General features: G+C 44.0%; 1 protein-coding gene across 1 annotated transcript; it reads right to left on the bottom strand.

The window, feature by feature from the left end:
* Positions 1-399: 399 nt before the first annotated feature.
* Positions 400-17,035, bottom strand: CCND1 (cyclin D1). Its single transcript, XM_083164545.1, has 5 exons — positions 16,671-17,035; positions 15,632-15,847; positions 14,656-14,815; positions 7,385-7,533; positions 400-4,530 (listed from the first exon to the last, which is right to left on the bottom strand). The coding sequence occupies exons 1-5, from the start codon at positions 16,860-16,862 to the stop codon at positions 4,375-4,377; spliced, it is 873 nt and encodes a 290-aa protein (XP_083020671.1). The 5' UTR covers positions 16,863-17,035; the 3' UTR covers positions 400-4,374.
* Positions 17,036-18,230: the final 1,195 nt, after the last annotated feature.

Raw genomic sequence — 18,230 nt, 5'->3', positions numbered from 1 at the left:
TGCACCTGTGCAGCAGCTAGGTTGTCTGGAAAATGTGAACTGTTGGTAGCTCTTGAGGACCGTGGTTGGCTACCACTGATCTAGGGAGTCCAGTGGGTATGGATCAAAGATAGACCTTGTCCAGGTCAACAGTCATCCAAAATATGTCCGACATGACAAAAAAAACCTGTGTCTTTCATGGCATGCCATCTTTGGCACACTTTACCATTCCAAGTCAGAGCCCACATGGATGTTAAAAGTATTAAGAAAGGCCAAAAAATTAAGGAGGAAAAAAAAAAAATCATGAAACCTCATGTCAACCTTGTGCATGTCGACATTTTGTCACCGTGTGTACACACCATTACACAACATACAGGCAGTTATGACAAAATAATAAATACACAAATCACACAATAAAAATGGCTTTTTAAAACGCAATTTATTTCTGGTCTTTAGTTTGTATCATACTTTTCATACAAGTACTGTGTTACATACAGGTCTGTTGGTGACAATGTGCGTTTCAGACCGATAATAAACAGATAACAAGATGCACAAAAGATGAAAGAAAAAAAAGGACAATGAAAGTACTGTAAATCGGATGACCTAAGCCATCGCTCAGAACACGAACCAACAGGCTTTGGCCTTGCAGGATTTGGGAACCAGGTTGTTCCAACTGCTGTCCCAACGATTAATGAGACAAGACAACTGGGAGCCGCCAACGTAATCACATTTGGTCCAGTAAAAGGAAACGTTTTAAAGTCATGCGGAAACAACGAGCTTGAGGTAAACGGTAACATGAAAAATTAAACCAAAAAAATAAATAAAATTCCTGGAATTTGGACAGGATGTGCCACGGTCTTGGCAAAAAGTGGGAAATGGATCGAAATAATCTCCGTCAATCGTTATCTCCCACAAACGTGGATTTGGTTTAGCAGCATGCACAATCCAGCTAATTCATTCTACTGTGAGATCTATGGCCTTCTCACACCTAATTGTGGTCAATCCAATAACTAACGGGTCTACAAACTGAGCGCTCGACATACTGATTTCCAAAACACCAAGCCTCATACAGAAAATAAGGCTATTTTTAAGTGGTATACATTGAGTCTTCTAAAATAACATTCTATGAACAATCCTACCTTTGATTTTTTTACTCCTTCCCTGATCGAGGTGCAATATGGCCAATGCTAGTTTTATCATCATCATTAACATGTTGGGCTGGGCCAGAGAAAGACCCAACAAGGGCTCAGTAGCTGGTGTGAAACTACAAGTTCTCTAGCCACAGACAAAAATAACCCAATCAATGCCAAAACTAAAAGGCCATACGACTTAAAACTAAAGGCACAGCCAATGGCCCCCTTGGCATTTCTCATTCAAAAGCCATCAAGGACTTCCTAAGCAAGTAGTAGAGTTAAAACATAAGCTTCCATCATCTTATTGCACCTCAACAAAGAAGTGACTAACGGCCTAACCAAAGAAAAGGCCAGAAACCAACTCTGCATACACATTCCAATGCTAATAAGATTTGATCATCTAAAACGTCTGCAACTTTACGTGTAAAACTTCCAACCAAAAAAACAAATATTCTAAGTCTGGAGCCCATTTGGAACAGGCTTCCACCTTAAGGCTACGGAGGCCAAAAGAGTTATTGGACAACATTATACCTGGTTCGAATGGGGACGATGAGACGTGAGGTATTGTGAAACTAGAATTTGTTTTTTTATTATTATTTCTAAACTTTTTGGAATAGAGCAGTTAAATCACATTAAAAGTAAAAATGGACCACATACAAAAATCTTTAAAAAAAAAAAAAAAATACAAAAACACATGGAAGTCAACAATATAATTTTCTATGAGAAAATTGAAATTCTAGAAAATGGCAGTAAATATGTGACATTACATAACAAAAAAGGACTACAACATAATAGCAGCAAAATAAACAATGACGTAGATACAGAAAAGCACTGTTATGTTTTTTTTTTTTTCAAAAACCATGCTGGGAACATAAATCCATAGCAGCTTTAATAAAACTGGAGATGACCCTCCATTTTTTTTTTTTTTTAAACATTTTTTCATTTTTTTTTTTTACAATTTTTTTTTTACAATCAACACCATGAGGGCATTTTCTAACATACGCAAATCGATACATTCTCATTCGTATAGTCAACCGCTTCCCTTCAAAACTATTCTTTTTGTTTTTATAAAATAACAATTAAAAAAAAAAAAAAGTTCAGAGGTTCTATGTGCAAATTTTATATTTTTTCGTTTCGTTTGTGTGTGTTTAAGCCAAGAATGAAATAAAGTGGAGGTTGGTGGGAGGAGAAGGGGAAACAGTTTAAAAACAAAATTTCAAGTACACAACCTCCACAAATTAATTTACAGTGCATTGCATGGTGACAATGAATGGCGAAGCGTCACAAAATCCATTGTTTTTCTTTTTTAAATTTTATTTCTGATCATGGCAAAATGCATCACGGTTTGGGAACCCCCAAGAAATTATATAAAAGGGGGTAATTGCATTATTTTTAAAGGTGATACTGGCCTTGTGAGGATCTCTTGCAATAAATATTTATTTAGCCTTAGCGATAAATTATATAGTTTAGTGTTGAGAAAAAAAACAAAACAAAAAAACCTTCCATTTTAACATTAACTTGAGATAAAGCGTTAAGTCTAACTTGCACTTATGCAAGAACAAAAAGGGGGGGCATTCGATTATCAGTAATTGTGCGGCTGGGCACATCTTCGATAATTACGATAGAGCAACACCGCAGATTCAATGAACTTCTTGGGATGTTGATGGTTCAGAGGTCCCAGAGAAATGACTGAATAGCCTGTGCCACACACCAAAACGACTGATCAAATGCCCCAGTTAACAGCAGACACTGGCAACTTTAACATCACGAAGATAACGCAACAAGTGGATCCAGGCGCTGCTTTAATGTAAATATTCTAAACAAGTTTTTATTTTTACTTGGGCAGGTAACCTTGGCCTCCCTAACTAGTAACAGAGAGTACTCATCACACAAACACAACGGAAGAGTTTTGTGGGCTGACCGTTCCTGCTACCACTTCATAGTGAGATCACCATCTCAAGAGTGATGCAACAGGCACACTCGTCAACAGTGGCGACGCCTCAGCGAGGTCATCACTTCCCACCAAGTAGGTAGCCCGCATCCTCTTTGATGAGTGGATCAGCCCACAAAACGCAGCATCCACCGCGTGTAGGAAACAGATGCACATCAAACTACGACTCCCAGAATGCTCGGAGCCACAGGCAGCCTATGCCCAGTTCAGCTTAATAGTAGTAATCACTTGCCTTGCCGTTCAGGTTGCAAATGCCAACATAAAACATAATTCCAAACCATTCCATTTTTTTGTTGATTCCCACATAGAACATATTTGTTTAAACAAAAAACAAACCTAAAAAAAGGACCCAAAGTGCTTTGAAATGGAATGGTTTTGGAACATAAAAACTAGGTCTGTGGATCCATCCTGGAAATTTTCCGGCTTGGAACCTACGGGGGGCGATGCCAGTTTTTATTTTACAGAGGCAGCAAAAAAAAAAAAAAAAAAAAAAAAAGATTATAAAAATATAATATATTACGTTCACTATGTCCATATCTCTTTATAATAGCATAAGATAAGGACAATAAACTGCTGAGTAGCTGCAAAACTGGCACCCTACAAGCCCTACGCACAGGTAATCCACAGACATACATAATGATTAACATATAGTAATGCACTATACTAAGGTATACTATTGTATGGGTTTCATTAACCATTTATAAAGTGAAGAGGGTATAAAACTAAAAGAAGTAAATTACACGTAAAGAGAATATAAAGTGACAACATGCGATAGCAAGCAGATTATAGATGCGTAGACGGCAGAAGCGAAGAAAAAACAGAAATTATTATTATTTTTAAACCTAACTAAAAGCCTCTTCTACATTAAAAATGGCGGTTTACACATAAGGAACCAAATTTAGTACCTCCCCTGGAGACATGTCTCGTGTTAATGTCTATTTTTACAACATACAGACATAAAAACACTTTTAATATAAAACTAGCTGATTACTGTCTTATAAAAATCCTTTTTTTTCCCCCTAGCACAAACCGACCGAGGTTTATACAAATACTATTTAAATTTTAGTTTTTTGTGGTTTTTTTTGTGTAGTAGTTTTTTTTTTTTGGGCTGTTATTTTTAGATCACAGGTAATACAGGAGGAAAAAAAAAAATGGGGCGAGAATTCATCCCGCTCGTATTCATCTGTAGGCTCTTCGTGGGAGCAAGTTCATTCCCATGAGAATTTTGTCCACACCCGATGTCCATAGCAAGAAAACAAAAAGTTGCCGGAAAAAAACAAACAGTCATGATGCGACCAATGCAATCCGCGATCAGATGTTCACATCCCTGACGTCGGTGGGGGTGCTTGAAAGGTCTGTTTCGTCGGCGGCTGACTTTCCGTCGGAGCCTTTGTGCGGTTGGGCAGAATGGCGCAAACTGAACTCTAGGAGAAGCTCGATCTGTTCTTGGCAGGCCCGCAAACAGTCCTAAAAAAGAAAAAAGATGAAGAGTCAAAGGACTAGTCGCGGTCATGTCACATATCAGGATGTCCTATGGAACCTTACGGAGAAGATGGACAAGTGATGTAGGAAAGCAATTATTACATCAAAAGGGTGGAAGGTAACCGAGGCAATTGGGCACCAAAAAAATTATAATGATTGCCTATACAAAGCCTCCCACACACCAAATTATCTTTCAAATTGCCCCATAAAACACACCTGTAACTTTCCACTGGACTGTGTTTAGTGGATTCACCGCCTGCGCAAAATAACTTAGAACCGATAAGACTGAGCAGACTATGAACTGCCCCCTCCCCCACACCTCTCTACCTGATGGACTTCCAAGGTATCTGTGCTGTTCGCCTCATAAACGATGGTGATCAATTGAATTAACTATGGACTCTCTCAGGCACCTTTGTTACCAAGAACTGGTGTTCTAGTTCACATGGGCAACCAATCAGATACTATCTATGATCTAGAAGGTGCTAAATAGATTCTGATTGGTTACCCATAGCAACATCCCATGTGAAATAGAACTTCAGTTTTAGTAAATGTCCCACAACATCCTGGTTCCAAAATGCTCAGGAGACTGAATAAGCATCAGCTGCCATGGAGAAGTCTCTGCATTTCCGGATACAGAACACTGCCCCTAGTGGCCTGGGGGAACACAGAAGAAAAGAAAAAAAGTCCTTATACTTGCATCAATTAGCAAATTTATCTAATATAGGAGGACCCCCTTAACTTTTCATAATAATTGGGGGCAATACTTAATCTGGTATTACAGGCTGGATCATTATTCTGGTTTGGCCATTCTGGATAATCCTGACATGGCCAGCGTTTGGTTCCCCTGGCTCACTTGGCCACCACTGCTTTGCGCTATTACCACCTCCTCCACCTTTCCTGGTATCCTAGAACATGAGAGAGATGTACCAAACAGTCCCTCATGCCTCTGAGACCGCTACAACCTACTACATGAATGGGCGTAGACTAGAGGCAGGTTCAACCCACAAAATTAGAGATTGAAGAAAAAAAAAGAAAAGAAAAAAAAAAAAGTTATTTTTAACTGATGTGTAGGCCACAAATGAGCCTAAATGATATTGACAGAAGAGAGGATGATAACAGGAACTGGACAGACTCTCTGTTAATGTGGAAAATCCACCTAATTTCTCAGAAAGCAGATTCGGTTGTTTTCCATCATGTACGCTTATTGATCAGCGTTCAGCAATGTGTCGGCTTATGTTACTCGTTAATTTGTTTGCGCTGGGAGAACGTCACCGGTTTCCTGGGGTGACACTGGACATCTGCCGAGAAGTTTGTTTTCCTTTGTGCTGCCTGTCTGGGAGGTTGCCTTGGGCTGCAGCTACTGCTGGGTAATAACACACTACTCAGCCTAGAAAGTCTTAAAAGGGGCGTACATGCGGAGCGACACTGCTGAGCGATGTAGATTGCTCAGCAAGATCGCACAGCGCTGCACAGCATCTGAGCGATCTGGCAGGGCCAGTGTTCTTTGGTAAGAACACTGGCCCTGACCGGCGACCTGACTAGGGTTTATCCAGCATGCTGGATCTTAAAGTCGCCAGGCGATAGTGGCACAGATACACGCATTGCTATGGCCCCTACACACGGAGGGTATTTTCTAAGCGATCAAGACCCTATTACCCAGACGGCTACTGTACATTTACTATACATTGCGTTTTTACCCAATATAAATCTGTCATTGTAATCGGTGTATGGGCTATTACTGTAGATTACAGAATTGTATTAGAGATCTTGGCCATGTGTGCCTAAAGGTGCCCATACACGGTACAATTGCCGGATGCGATGCACGCTTCGGCACACATCCCATCGGACAGCTCGATAAGTATGTGCTGCACATGATCATTGTACTAGATTGCATCTCACTGCATTGCAAAACGTATGCTTATAATAATTGTACCATGTATGGGGTTCCTTTACAGCAGCTACCCAATACGTGCTTTTTATTCCCTTTAACCCTTTGAGTGCCAACATCTGTGGGCAATGTGCTCAAGATCCTCTAAAAATGCCACATTCGTTAAATTCAAATAAAAAATGTCAATATGATGAATAAATATTTTGCTTATGAATGTTGACACATTCACCCGGCACGCAAAGGGTTAAACAAGTGCCCCTTTTTTTTTTGCAGGCAGATGATAACTAAAATAACGATCTGCTTTTCAAAATCTCTGTGCAAGTAGTCAGGCTGCCAGGTCCAGGCTTCTAGGTGGTCATGTGATGAGGGGAAGCGAGTGAAGGTGGAGGTCACAGTGAACAGGGCAGATAACAGTGATGTCTTGATGCAAAATACCTTTTACATATGGCTTTGGGCCAACATGGATCGACCAGATAAAGGTTAGACGGAAAAATATATTTGCTATCCCCTTCTAGTTCTTATTTAGGAGGAATAAAGGAAAGGTCAGAGAAACACAAGGCGGCAAGTGTGGTCATCTCCCCTATTCCCAGCAGCAGTCCATGAAATGAGATCTATTAATCTGGGAGTGGAAATAATCTGCGTGGGTGTAAATGTGACACAGGATCAGACATACGGGTGTGGATGGCGGTCCGACAATTGGGATACCGACAGTCAGTATCCAAACATCGGAATCCTGACTGCCGGTGCCCCTTGTGGGCTCGGTGGCTTTCTTCGCTCACCACAGATTCTATTCCTCCTCTATGGGGGTCGTGTACCCCCACAAGGGAGAATAGCCAGTCAGTCGGGATCCCGACTGTCAGGCAGTCGTCCGGCACCCAAGAGATACAGCACATTACATTAATCACGGAGCCGTTTGGAGCGGCGCAATCAACGGACATGAGGGTAACTTACCGAGTCACACTTGATGACCTGCGATAAGAATTTTGTGAGATTCTGGGAGGAAGAGATGCTGTCTGTATTAACCAGATGTAGACCTTGTATGGCAGCGGCTACACTCCCGGCGGCGATCATGGAAGGTGGGTTAGATATAAAGTTTACATCTGCAATAAGGAAGAAATTAGAACGGTTAGTATAACACAGGCGGCTGCTAATCAAGGCTAGTAACCCACCACCGTATATTACGAACCATGGTGCAATCTTACCCACAGCCAAATTCTACCTATAATCCTTTACAAGGTGCTAGATCAGGGGTGGGGAACCTTTGACCCTCCAGCTGTTAAACTACACATTCCAGCATGCCCTGCTACCGTTTTGCTATTCGGCCATGCTAAAACTGTTGCAGGGCATGCTGGGATGTGTAGCTCAAACACAGCTGGAGGACTGAAGGTTCCCCGTCCCTGTGCTAGATTAAAAAAAAAAAAAAAAAAAAGTAGAATCTAATTGGTTGCTATGGGAAACAACTCTCATACTTTAGTAAGTACCCCTAAGCCTAATACAAAGTTGTCAGATTGCAGAATGAACACCTGGCCTGATGATTGACTCTGCGTATGGTAACATGTATTTATCGCGGATGTGTCTGGCCACACATTAGCATAGAGGAGGCAGATGTGCTATTGTGCGATTATATTTAAATGCTGCGAAGTGCCTCCGCACATCAAACGCACCCCCCTCCTTTTCTCCTCCCCTCCCCTGACTGTGCCCCAGCGAGTCACTGCACTTTCCTGTAACACAAATCAAGACACTTTCGTTTCTTTGCACAAAAGAATTCACTCTGTGCGGCTTTTCAAAGTGACCTGGTAATGCTCCCGGGCCCATTACAGTGCCGGCGTTCAGGATTAAGGGGCTGAATGGCCCCCGAGGGGGGGGGTTCCCAGAGTGGCAACAAGTCGTTAGCCATAAATATCTGGAAGCCTTCACCAACTTTGCCTATTCCAACCTTGATGACACCTCCAAAATCCTTCCCAACTATCTAGCTGCCAGTCACTGGCTGCCAGCCACCGCAAGGAGGAACCGCTCAGTGAAAAATGTACCAGAGCTTAGTGCCCGGGGGTACCAACACAAGCGGCTCTCGCCTGCATTCTGACGGGACACAATGGTGCCAGGACACTGGGACCCAGTCCAAGTTGCATTGCTGTAGGTCTACACAAAAGCCAGTCTCGCGTTTTTCCTGTTGGGGCCCGGCTTCCCGAATCAGCAGCCGGCCCATTCACTCTCTCTCAGGAATAATCCACATTTTTAAAAAAAGCTATTCTCTGTAACTTCTGCCACACGAGAATTGTCCTGCCTTCAGTTCAGGGACAGCAGCTTGTGAGCAGTGAAAAAGGCCTTCAAAAGCAGCAAAGAAAATGCCTGAATAAATCTGGAGCTTCAATGGCACAAAAGAAAAGAGAAAAAAAAAAAACCAACAACCACATATGTACATATATCCATTTGCATTCAGATCATTACTTTCTGGACTCTCATACTTTAGCGACCTTTCCGCAACACAGATATACACAAGGGGGGTCATCAGCCAACGGATATTCATGTAGACCATGGGTCTTCAACCTGTGGCCCTCCAGATGTTGTGGAACTACATGTCCCAGCATGCCCTGACAGGAAATAATGTGGCAATGCACGTTGGAACATGTAGCTTTACAACATCTGCAGGGCCACAGGTTGAAGACCCATGATGTAGACAATTCAATGCTGCACCTTTGGAGGCATGCAGCGGATCGGAGAAGCCGGCAGTGGGCGTGCCTCCTGCGGGTTTGAATTCTTTTGCAGATGTTGTGTAATAGCTGCAGCAGTGCAGACGTTTGCTTCCACCCCCCCGGATCCGCCACACGTGCAGGACTGTGGTGCCTGGAAGCGTATATTTGCACAATGCTGCAAGGTGCAGGTCTGGTCGCATTGCTATATCACACAAATCCCCATAACTATGCAAACCAGGCTCAAGTGCGCCATATGGGGCTCATTAGAGCAATCTGAGGGTATCTCGAATAATGCGGGAACTTGAAATGCACTTCATCTGCTGGGCAGGGATCCTCCCGGTGCCCTATATAAAAAGCCACCATTATATAGCCAATATTTTCATTCCAATAATTCCTAACCGTATCGGGCATCTATTTCCTAGCGCACGTAACTATGTGACGATGTAGACAGAAACCAATTAGCCGACCAGTATGTTTTTGGACAGCAGAGGAAACCCATACATGGAAAATGATAACCTACACAGAGGTAGTGACCAGGTCAGATTGGTCTTCAGAGCAGGTCTGGCCAACCGATGGGTCTCCAGCTGTTGTGAAACTACAAATCCCAGCATGCTACACCACAGTTTTCCTATTAGGGAAGTCTAAAAACTGGTAGAGCATGCTGGGATATGTAGCATCAGCCTGTCCGGGAGGATAGAAGTTTCTACTGATTTTGGTCACATAACAGGAAAGATACTAATTAAAAAAAAATCCTAGGCAAGTAGTGTTATACCTAGAACTATGCCAATATCAGAGCCCACGCATAGGGACGGAAGAAGATGCCATAGCTAGTTATCCATCCGCTAAAGAACAATTGGCAAAGTCATTGTGCGGAGGACAGACTACACGGACAGCTCAGCGCTATGTTACACACGACTGGCTGATTCTTCCAGCGCTTTCACCAAATGACGGGCTCCTTGAGGTAAGCTAAAGTGCTCGTTTCTAGAAGTGAGAGATGTTGCCCGTAGCAACCAGATTCTGCTTATTTATTTAGCACCTTCTAAAGCAGGGGTGGACAATAAGCGGCGCTCCAGCTGTTGATGAACTACGCATCCCAGCATGCATTGCTTTAGTTTTGCTATTTGGACATGCTGAAACTGGTGCAATGCATGCTGGGATGTTTAGTTCATCAACAGCTGGACGGCTGCTTATTGTCCACCCCTGTTCTTAAGGATAAACCTAAAATCTTATTGCATGCTATGTGCACCATAATTGCCTATTAGTATCGAAAGTGAGCAGTGAGCAGTATATTATTACACAATCAAATGGCTCGGATAAAGCAAAGCGTCATGTGGGATCGGACACCAAGCTAAAAAAACATTCATGATCCAAAAACCAGTGGGCAATTAGGTTGTTTTACCACATTGTTGCCACTAGAGGGCGCCCGATATATCAATTCATTTCTTGATACAGTGGGGTACGAAAAATGAATAACCGCAGGAGGTAAGATTATATACATTTCATTTCAACGCCCCAAACAGGACTTTACGTCATGCTGTACTTTTGTAGTCTGGTTGCGCTGGAAGAAACGAACGCCCGAACGGAGCAACAATTGAATTGCTCAGACAGGCCCTTACTTTGTGAGCCCTAAAAAAAATATCTATTAAAAAAAAAAAAGAAGGGGGGAAATAAAATTGCTGCCAGAATAAATAAAAAAAGCAAGATAATATTAAAAATATTAAAATGAGTATATAAAAAAAAAAAAAAAATAAAGAAATTAAAAAGTGTAGTTTTGAGGAACATTCCGAAAAGTACTCTGCAGACAGACAGGGAATTCATAGCTGGGGGAACTGGGAGGTCCGTGACACATCATAGACAATACAGATGTTTTTTACAACGCCGTCCTCAGCCCATAACCGCCCAGACGAGCAGCACGTACATGTTTTTTGTTACATTCAAGGAACAATCTGTGGCAGAGGCCACTGATTTCAGCATATTACTCAAGGGGCCTCCGCGCTGCGGTTGGAGTGTGTCAGTATTGTCAGAGCCCATTGCTTCATCTTGCGCTATTGAACGCCGGGGAACAAGAGAGAATCGGTTAGATGAATTGAACCTGACACGAACACAAAAGGAGAAGAGGCCTGCACACATCCTAGGCAGCCTATCTGAGACTTCATCCAAAAAGAATAAACACGTTCAGCATTGAGGAAGAATAGACTGAAAGCCACCATGAAGAAACACAAAGCAGCACCCAGGCTGTGCAACACTAGGGGAGTCAGCAGAAGGAGAAGACACACCCCCCCCCCCCCCCCATTCTAGGGAGCCGGACCCTCTTCTCCTGCAAAAAAGGAGCCGCCCCGTCTGAGTGAGGAGGGCTATGAATGAAAATCTTTTCAAGCAGCCAAATCAACCTTCAGTATCAATCACTGCTGACCGCGCAACAGGCAGCGGCTGGCTATAATTCACTGGGACGGTGCGTGCCACGCTGCTTCCCAGGTTTGTTTTAGAATGCGAGCGGGGTACAAATCGCCGATTCTTCATTATTACCCCAGTGCAGACTTCAGTGAATCGTCAGAGGGTCAGCATGTGGCGCACATGCTGGGACATAAATAATAAGGAACCTTTTTGCTAGAACGGTGAGCCGATAACAGGATGAACTTGCTGGTAACACAATGACGCCAGAAGAAACTTGGTAACTTCTGCAGTGACCTTAGCGGGCAGACTGAGGGCTAAACCAGGACCAGAATAAAGCAAGGGTGTAACTACAGAGGCAAGCAGCTGCTGCGGGGCCCCAGCGGCTGAGGGGGGTCCCATCAGAGCCCCCCCTTAGCTGTCCGAGCTTGTGTAGCTGCCAGCTGTACTGCTGGGGGCCCTGCTCCCCCTGTGCTTTGTTCACATTACAGCTAAATGTGCCCCCCGCAGTGTGACTGCCAGGGCCACAAAGGATGTACAGATCCCAGAATGCTGTGCTGCTAATCTGAGGATCCAAATTTAAAAAAATTCTGTTCAGAGGGGGAACAGGAGTGAGCGTGCAGCACCCATAGGCAGATAAGTGCCGGGAGAGGAGTGAAGAGGAACTTAGAACATTGTGCTAAACGCCAGTTCAGGGATGGGGGAACCTCTGGCCCTCCAGCTGTTGTTGAACTACACATCCCAGCATGCCCTGCTACAGTTTTAACATGGCCACATAGCAAAACTGTAGCAGGGCATGCTGGGATGTGTAGTTCAACAACAACTGGAAGGCCGAAGGTTCCCCATCCCTGGGTTAGATCAATAAAACGGATACAAAAATTAAAACAAAAAAAGTATTTTGCACTGAGACCTATGAATACAGAAAGAAGAACAAAACACAACCCCCTGGTAATCTTATCTAACATTCAAAGATGAATTATAACTCAAACGGGCAGGTCCAGGGGGGGGTCTCTATAAGAGCCTTGCACCGCAGTCTCAATTCATCCTGTACACAAGGCATGCCCAAACTGCAGCCCTCCAGCTGTTGAGAAACTACACATCCCAGCATGCTTTGCCACAGTTTTAGCATTCCCTAATGGCAAAACTGTGGCAAGGCATGATGGGAATTGTAGTCTCACAACAACTGGAAAGCCACAGTTTGGACATGCCTGTTGTACACGATAAAGAAGCATGTGTGCTAAATCTTTGGAGAGAGATAAAGTGGACAGAGATAACGCAGCAACCACTCAGCCCCTAACTGTCTTTTTGCGGACTGTAAAATGACAGTTAGGGGCACATTATCTGGTTCTTTATCTCCAAGGCTTAGTTAATAGATCCATATTCTGAGTAGGGAGATTCTACAGGTATAAAGGTGCCCACACACTAGTCCGATTTGATCCCATTCCAGCGTATCGGGCCGAGAAATCTGATCAAAAGGGGCAAAAATCGCATCATTCAAGGTCAATGTATCTATAGCTCAGCTCCAACACCCACACTGTCAAACACATAGTTTCCTGCGAACAGCTTAGGTATCATAAAGGCCGCAGGAAACAAACAGAAACAAAAACCCACATTATTATAAAATAGTGACGGTCATCTACAAAATTTTTTATAACTTTTTAGAAAAATGGTCATTTTCAGTTACAAAGGTCTCACTCCACTGACAACAAAATAGTGACAACTTGTGCACCTTAGCCTCAAAACAGCAGCGAGACACAGATCAAAGTGCCGGGATCTGAACAAGAGGGCAACCTTTGAACTGCCGCCGCTTTCAGCAGGTTCACAGGTCATCAGCGCAACACAAAACAGGTCACAGTCAGGAGAACAGCATGCCCTGCCACGTTCCACGCGGCTCCGAGGGGGTTAAACAGAAGCTCAGGAGATCCTAAACTGCTGCTCATACACCGTCTGTATCTGACACTACAGCACCCACAGTCTGACCTAAGAATAAGAAACATGTTCTGCGACATTCCAATGGGATCATTTGTGAATGGTCTGAAGCTGCCAAAGGCGGACAGAACTGTATCCCCCCCCCCCCTCTCCCCCCCAAACACTCCACACAGAAATCATTTACAGAGCCAGCAAAATGGGGAGAGAACCTCTATTTTGAGGTGACCACACTTGATTCTGTCCGCTAGAGGGAGAGTTATGTATGATATGCGAGTCACGTGCTGCGAACAGACTGGAAATGAAAAGCTGCCGTTCTTCCTGTTGCTTTTAATTACAAAAGGACCGGTCACAGAGTATAAGGCTCCTTGGCGACAATTACTTTTCCATTACAGAAGCTGCCACAGCTGCAGCGAACCATTCAAGAAATCCTGCACCACACAAGAGAGGGAAGGACAACCACCCCCCATACGTAATATTATGCAATAAACCAAACGCCATTACCGATCATACAATGGTAACCTTATAGGTAAAGCTGCCTTTTATCCTTACGGCAATACGAAAACAGTCTAATCCAGGTATGTCCAACCTACGGCCCTCCAGCTGTTGTGAAACTACAAGTCCCATCATGCCTTGCCACAGTTTTGCTATTAGGGAATGCTAAAACTATGGCAAGGCATGCTGGGAGGTGTCGTTTCACAACAGCTGGGGGGCCGCAGGTTGGACATGACTGGTCTAATCATTGCTTTGTATACAATATATACAGGCATAACTTGCCCCCTCCCCCTAATATGCCAAGTACATACAATTGTAGCAGAAGAACTACAGTAAGCCAGCATTGTTTTTTCTGAACTTGCAGAGCATGTGGACACTTAATTCCTGCATGATCGCATGTCCACCAAACCCAGGGGAGGGCGGCGGGGGGGGGGGGGGGGGGGGTGTGCAAAAAAAAAAAATAATAATATTAATAATTTTAACCATTGAGCATTTAGAATGGAACAGAACTGCTTTAATATGAAAGGCTAATTAAAAACTTACCTTTTCCAACTTTTTTTTTTAATTTATTTATTATTTTATACCCCAAGCCAGTAATCCACATTGTAACATGAGGCGTTAAGGGTGCAACCTAGGCGCTCTGCATTAACACAGCATGAGTGGCTATAGCAGGGTGGGCATCAAGGACACGGGCACTTCCAGAAAATACACCCATACCTGTAGCGCAGAGAGCCACAAAAGTCTGGGCGTGTTTGCGGATGATTTGCTTGGTGTCCTCGCTCAGTTCAATTTTGTTAAGAAAATGTTCTATAAAGTCGTGAGGCGTCACAGAAGCCATGTCCCACTTCAGCTTGTTCAGGATCACCAACTCCATGAACTGTTGGGACAGAAGGGGGCGACAAAGACAAAGTGATAAGAATCAAATCGGCAGTAGCTAGGTCAATAAGTGAGTGTGCGAGAAAGGTACACCATGAACGAGACCGATATCCCCCATCATTTAACCCTTTGAGCGCAAACGTCTCTATGCGAGATGTGCAAAATATCCGCGCCGCTCACATTTGTTATATAAATTCAAATAAATAAAGGATTATATTTCCTATATAAGGCAACATTACAGGCCATTATGATGAATAAAAATGTTTGCTTGGCAATTTTCACAAATTCACTCGGCACTCAAAGGGTTAAGCAAAGACTTGGTGTAACTATGACTAAGTACAGTCATTTCCATTCGCGGCAACCATTACTATCCCCTCATCTGCTAGAAAGCGATTATCTCATTTAAATATCCAGGTCTCATTCACCATCCTGTCTATACCTAGTACGATAACAGATGGTCGGTCATCTCTACACGAACCTGCATCTGCTGTGGAACTACAAGTACCAGTTGGTGGTTTACAGTAAATGCAGATTCACCATTACGCCACTTGGGGGCACCATTGCCTAAGCAAACAGCGCCGCATGTGGCACAAGCATGGTCTATCACGCTTACATTGTTCATGGTTCCATAGGAAATTACATTATACAGAAGTGTTTTATTGTCAGACAATCTCAGTTTGCATACAGCATGGTGGCCTGGCACACACAAAGCTGGCACCGTGCAGTTTTATTTCCAAATCAGGAGACCGGGAAATATAGACACTGAGGTCCCCCAATTGCACAAAGGGTCCCCTATGTACGTAAGGCAGGAAATTACCAGCAACTCCTCTGGTTTGATGGAATTATCTGTGTAAATACAAAGTTTTTCTGCAGTTAGCGGGATGGTCTCCTTCATTTTGGATGCCAGAAACATGCACGTCGCGCCCAAAAGTTGCAACCGGTTCTTCTTGAGGGGTTCCACAGATAGAAATCTATCCAGATAGTTCATAGCAAGTGGGAAGACTTCCTCCTCGCACTTCTGCTCCTCACAGACCTTGGGAGACAATACAGGCAGATGTTAGATGGGCTCCAGCAAACACAGATGAGCAATAGCACACACATAGATAGGAGCGCTCAGCAAACATCCAGGCAGCATGTAGCTACTCAGCTGCTGGGGGGGGCTAAACTTTATAGCAGCGCATGCTGAGACTTGTAGTTCCAGTCTGCATTATACAATGCAAAAACTGTACCCTAGAGAAGAACTACAGAATAAGTGCACAATAGGATTGCACTGTGTGCAGGGTATTTGGGGGGGGGGGGGGGGGGGGGGTTTGCAATGCACAATTAGTGCATGTCATAAGTGCAGTAGCTGTAACCCCATGGGTGCAGAGTAGCACCCCCATCACAGGGAAGGGGGAAAGTGAATGGGCTAGGGCCTCTGGGGTGTTTGGTGGCAAATTAGTGTTAGGGGGGGGAGGATATGGACTGTGTATGCTTACAGGCCATCTGCTGGGGAAGGGCAGAGAGGTGACCCCTGGTGGGTGGCACATGGGGGGATCCCACAAAATGTGGTACTGAGGAACATCTGGGCACTATGGCTGTAGGGGGCTACCACCCACTTGTGGGGACCCCTCCTGTGATGGGGGAAAGGAGACAGATGGGGTGCACTGGGGGATCCCCTACAGGATGTTCAGCTCTGCAAGTCAGGCAAATGGGGGTCCTCCCCTGCAGGGCTATGGATGGTCAGCTCTGCTGGTGAGACAGATGGGGTGCACTGGGGGTCCCCCTGCAGGGGCATGGTCTGCCAGCTCTGCGGGCGAGACAGGCAGGGGTCTGCGGGCGAGTCGGCGCAGTCGGGCGCGCGGCCGGTGACGCACCTCCAGCATCCATGTGGCCACGATCTTGCGCATGTGGGGCAGGATCTCCCGCTGGACGCACTTGAAGTAGTTGGCGGCCGGGCAGCAGTTCTCCTCCGCCTTCAGCATGGTCTGCAGCACCCGCTCGGTCAGCAGGTTGCGGTCCAGGTGCGCTCTCCGGATGGCGTCCACCTCGCAGCACATCAGGTTCATGTCTGCGGCCGGCTCCCCGTCTCCCCGTCTCCCCGGAGCGCACGGACTGACTGCTGCTGCTGCTGTGTGAGGAGAGGAGAAGGGAGTGAGGGAGACACAGGAGCCGGGCGCAGCTTAGACATGGCCCATAGCCCGTCCTCCTCCTCCTCCTCACTACTCACACAGCCAGTATGGCCCCGGCCTGGGGGAGGGGACAGCAGCAGCAGCAGCAGCAGCAGCAGCAGCAGCAGCAGCAGCAGCAGCAGCAGCAGCAGCAGCAGCAGCGGGATCCCTCCATCCACCACCACCACCACCATCATCAACATGTCACTGCTGCTGCTCTGCATATGTGTGTGAGACAAAGCATGTGCCATACGTACATACATACATACATACATACATAGTGCTATACATACATACATACATAGTGACATACATACATACATACATAGTGCTATCTATACATACATACATACATAGTGACAGACAGACATACATACATACATACATACAAACATAGTGCTATCTATACATACATACATACATAGTGCTATACATACATACATACATACATACATACATAGTGCTATACATACATACATACATACATACATAGTGACATACATACATATATACATAGTGACAGACATGCATACATACATAGTGACATACATACATACATAGTGACATACATACATACATACATAGTGCTGCACATACATACATACATACATACATTGCGCTGTAAATATTATAAGATATATATACATACATTGTGCTGAACATATTATAACATACATAGTGCTGCTATACACACATACATACATAAATACATACATACATAGTGCTGCTGCACACACTATAACATATACTTCGGGTGCCAGTCAATTCCCAGTTGGGAAAAACATACGGCTGTTGAGGAGACGGCACTCCAGAGATTGTACAACAAGTGGATAATAGCAAGAATAAATGCCAAAACACGAAGTCTGTGCCAACGTTTCGGGCGCAATGCCCTTTATCAAGACATAAAAGAAAAAACTTTTATGTCTTGATAAAGGGCATTGCACCCGAAACTCTGGCACAGACTTCGTGTTTTGGCATTTATTCTTGCTATTATCCACTTGTTGCACAATCTTTGGAGTGCCGTCTCCTCAACAGCTGTATGTATATATATATATATATATATATATAAATATATATATATTTATATATATATATATAAATAAATATATATATAAATAAATATATATATAAATGCATGTATAGTGCTTATGTATATTGTACTGCAGATACATACATACAGCTGCTGTACATTGTGTTTTATACACAATAGTTACACATACATAAATACATGCATACAGCCGCTGCACATATAACATACATATACAC

Source organism: Crinia signifera, chromosome 11 (assembly GCF_055691185.1).
Source record: "Crinia signifera chromosome 11, ASM5569118v1, whole genome shotgun sequence".
In the NCBI taxonomy this organism is placed as follows: Eukaryota; Metazoa; Chordata; class Amphibia; order Anura; family Myobatrachidae; genus Crinia; species Crinia signifera.
The sequence above is the reverse complement of the archived record's forward strand: the minus strand, read 5'-3'. Positions and strand labels throughout refer to the sequence as shown.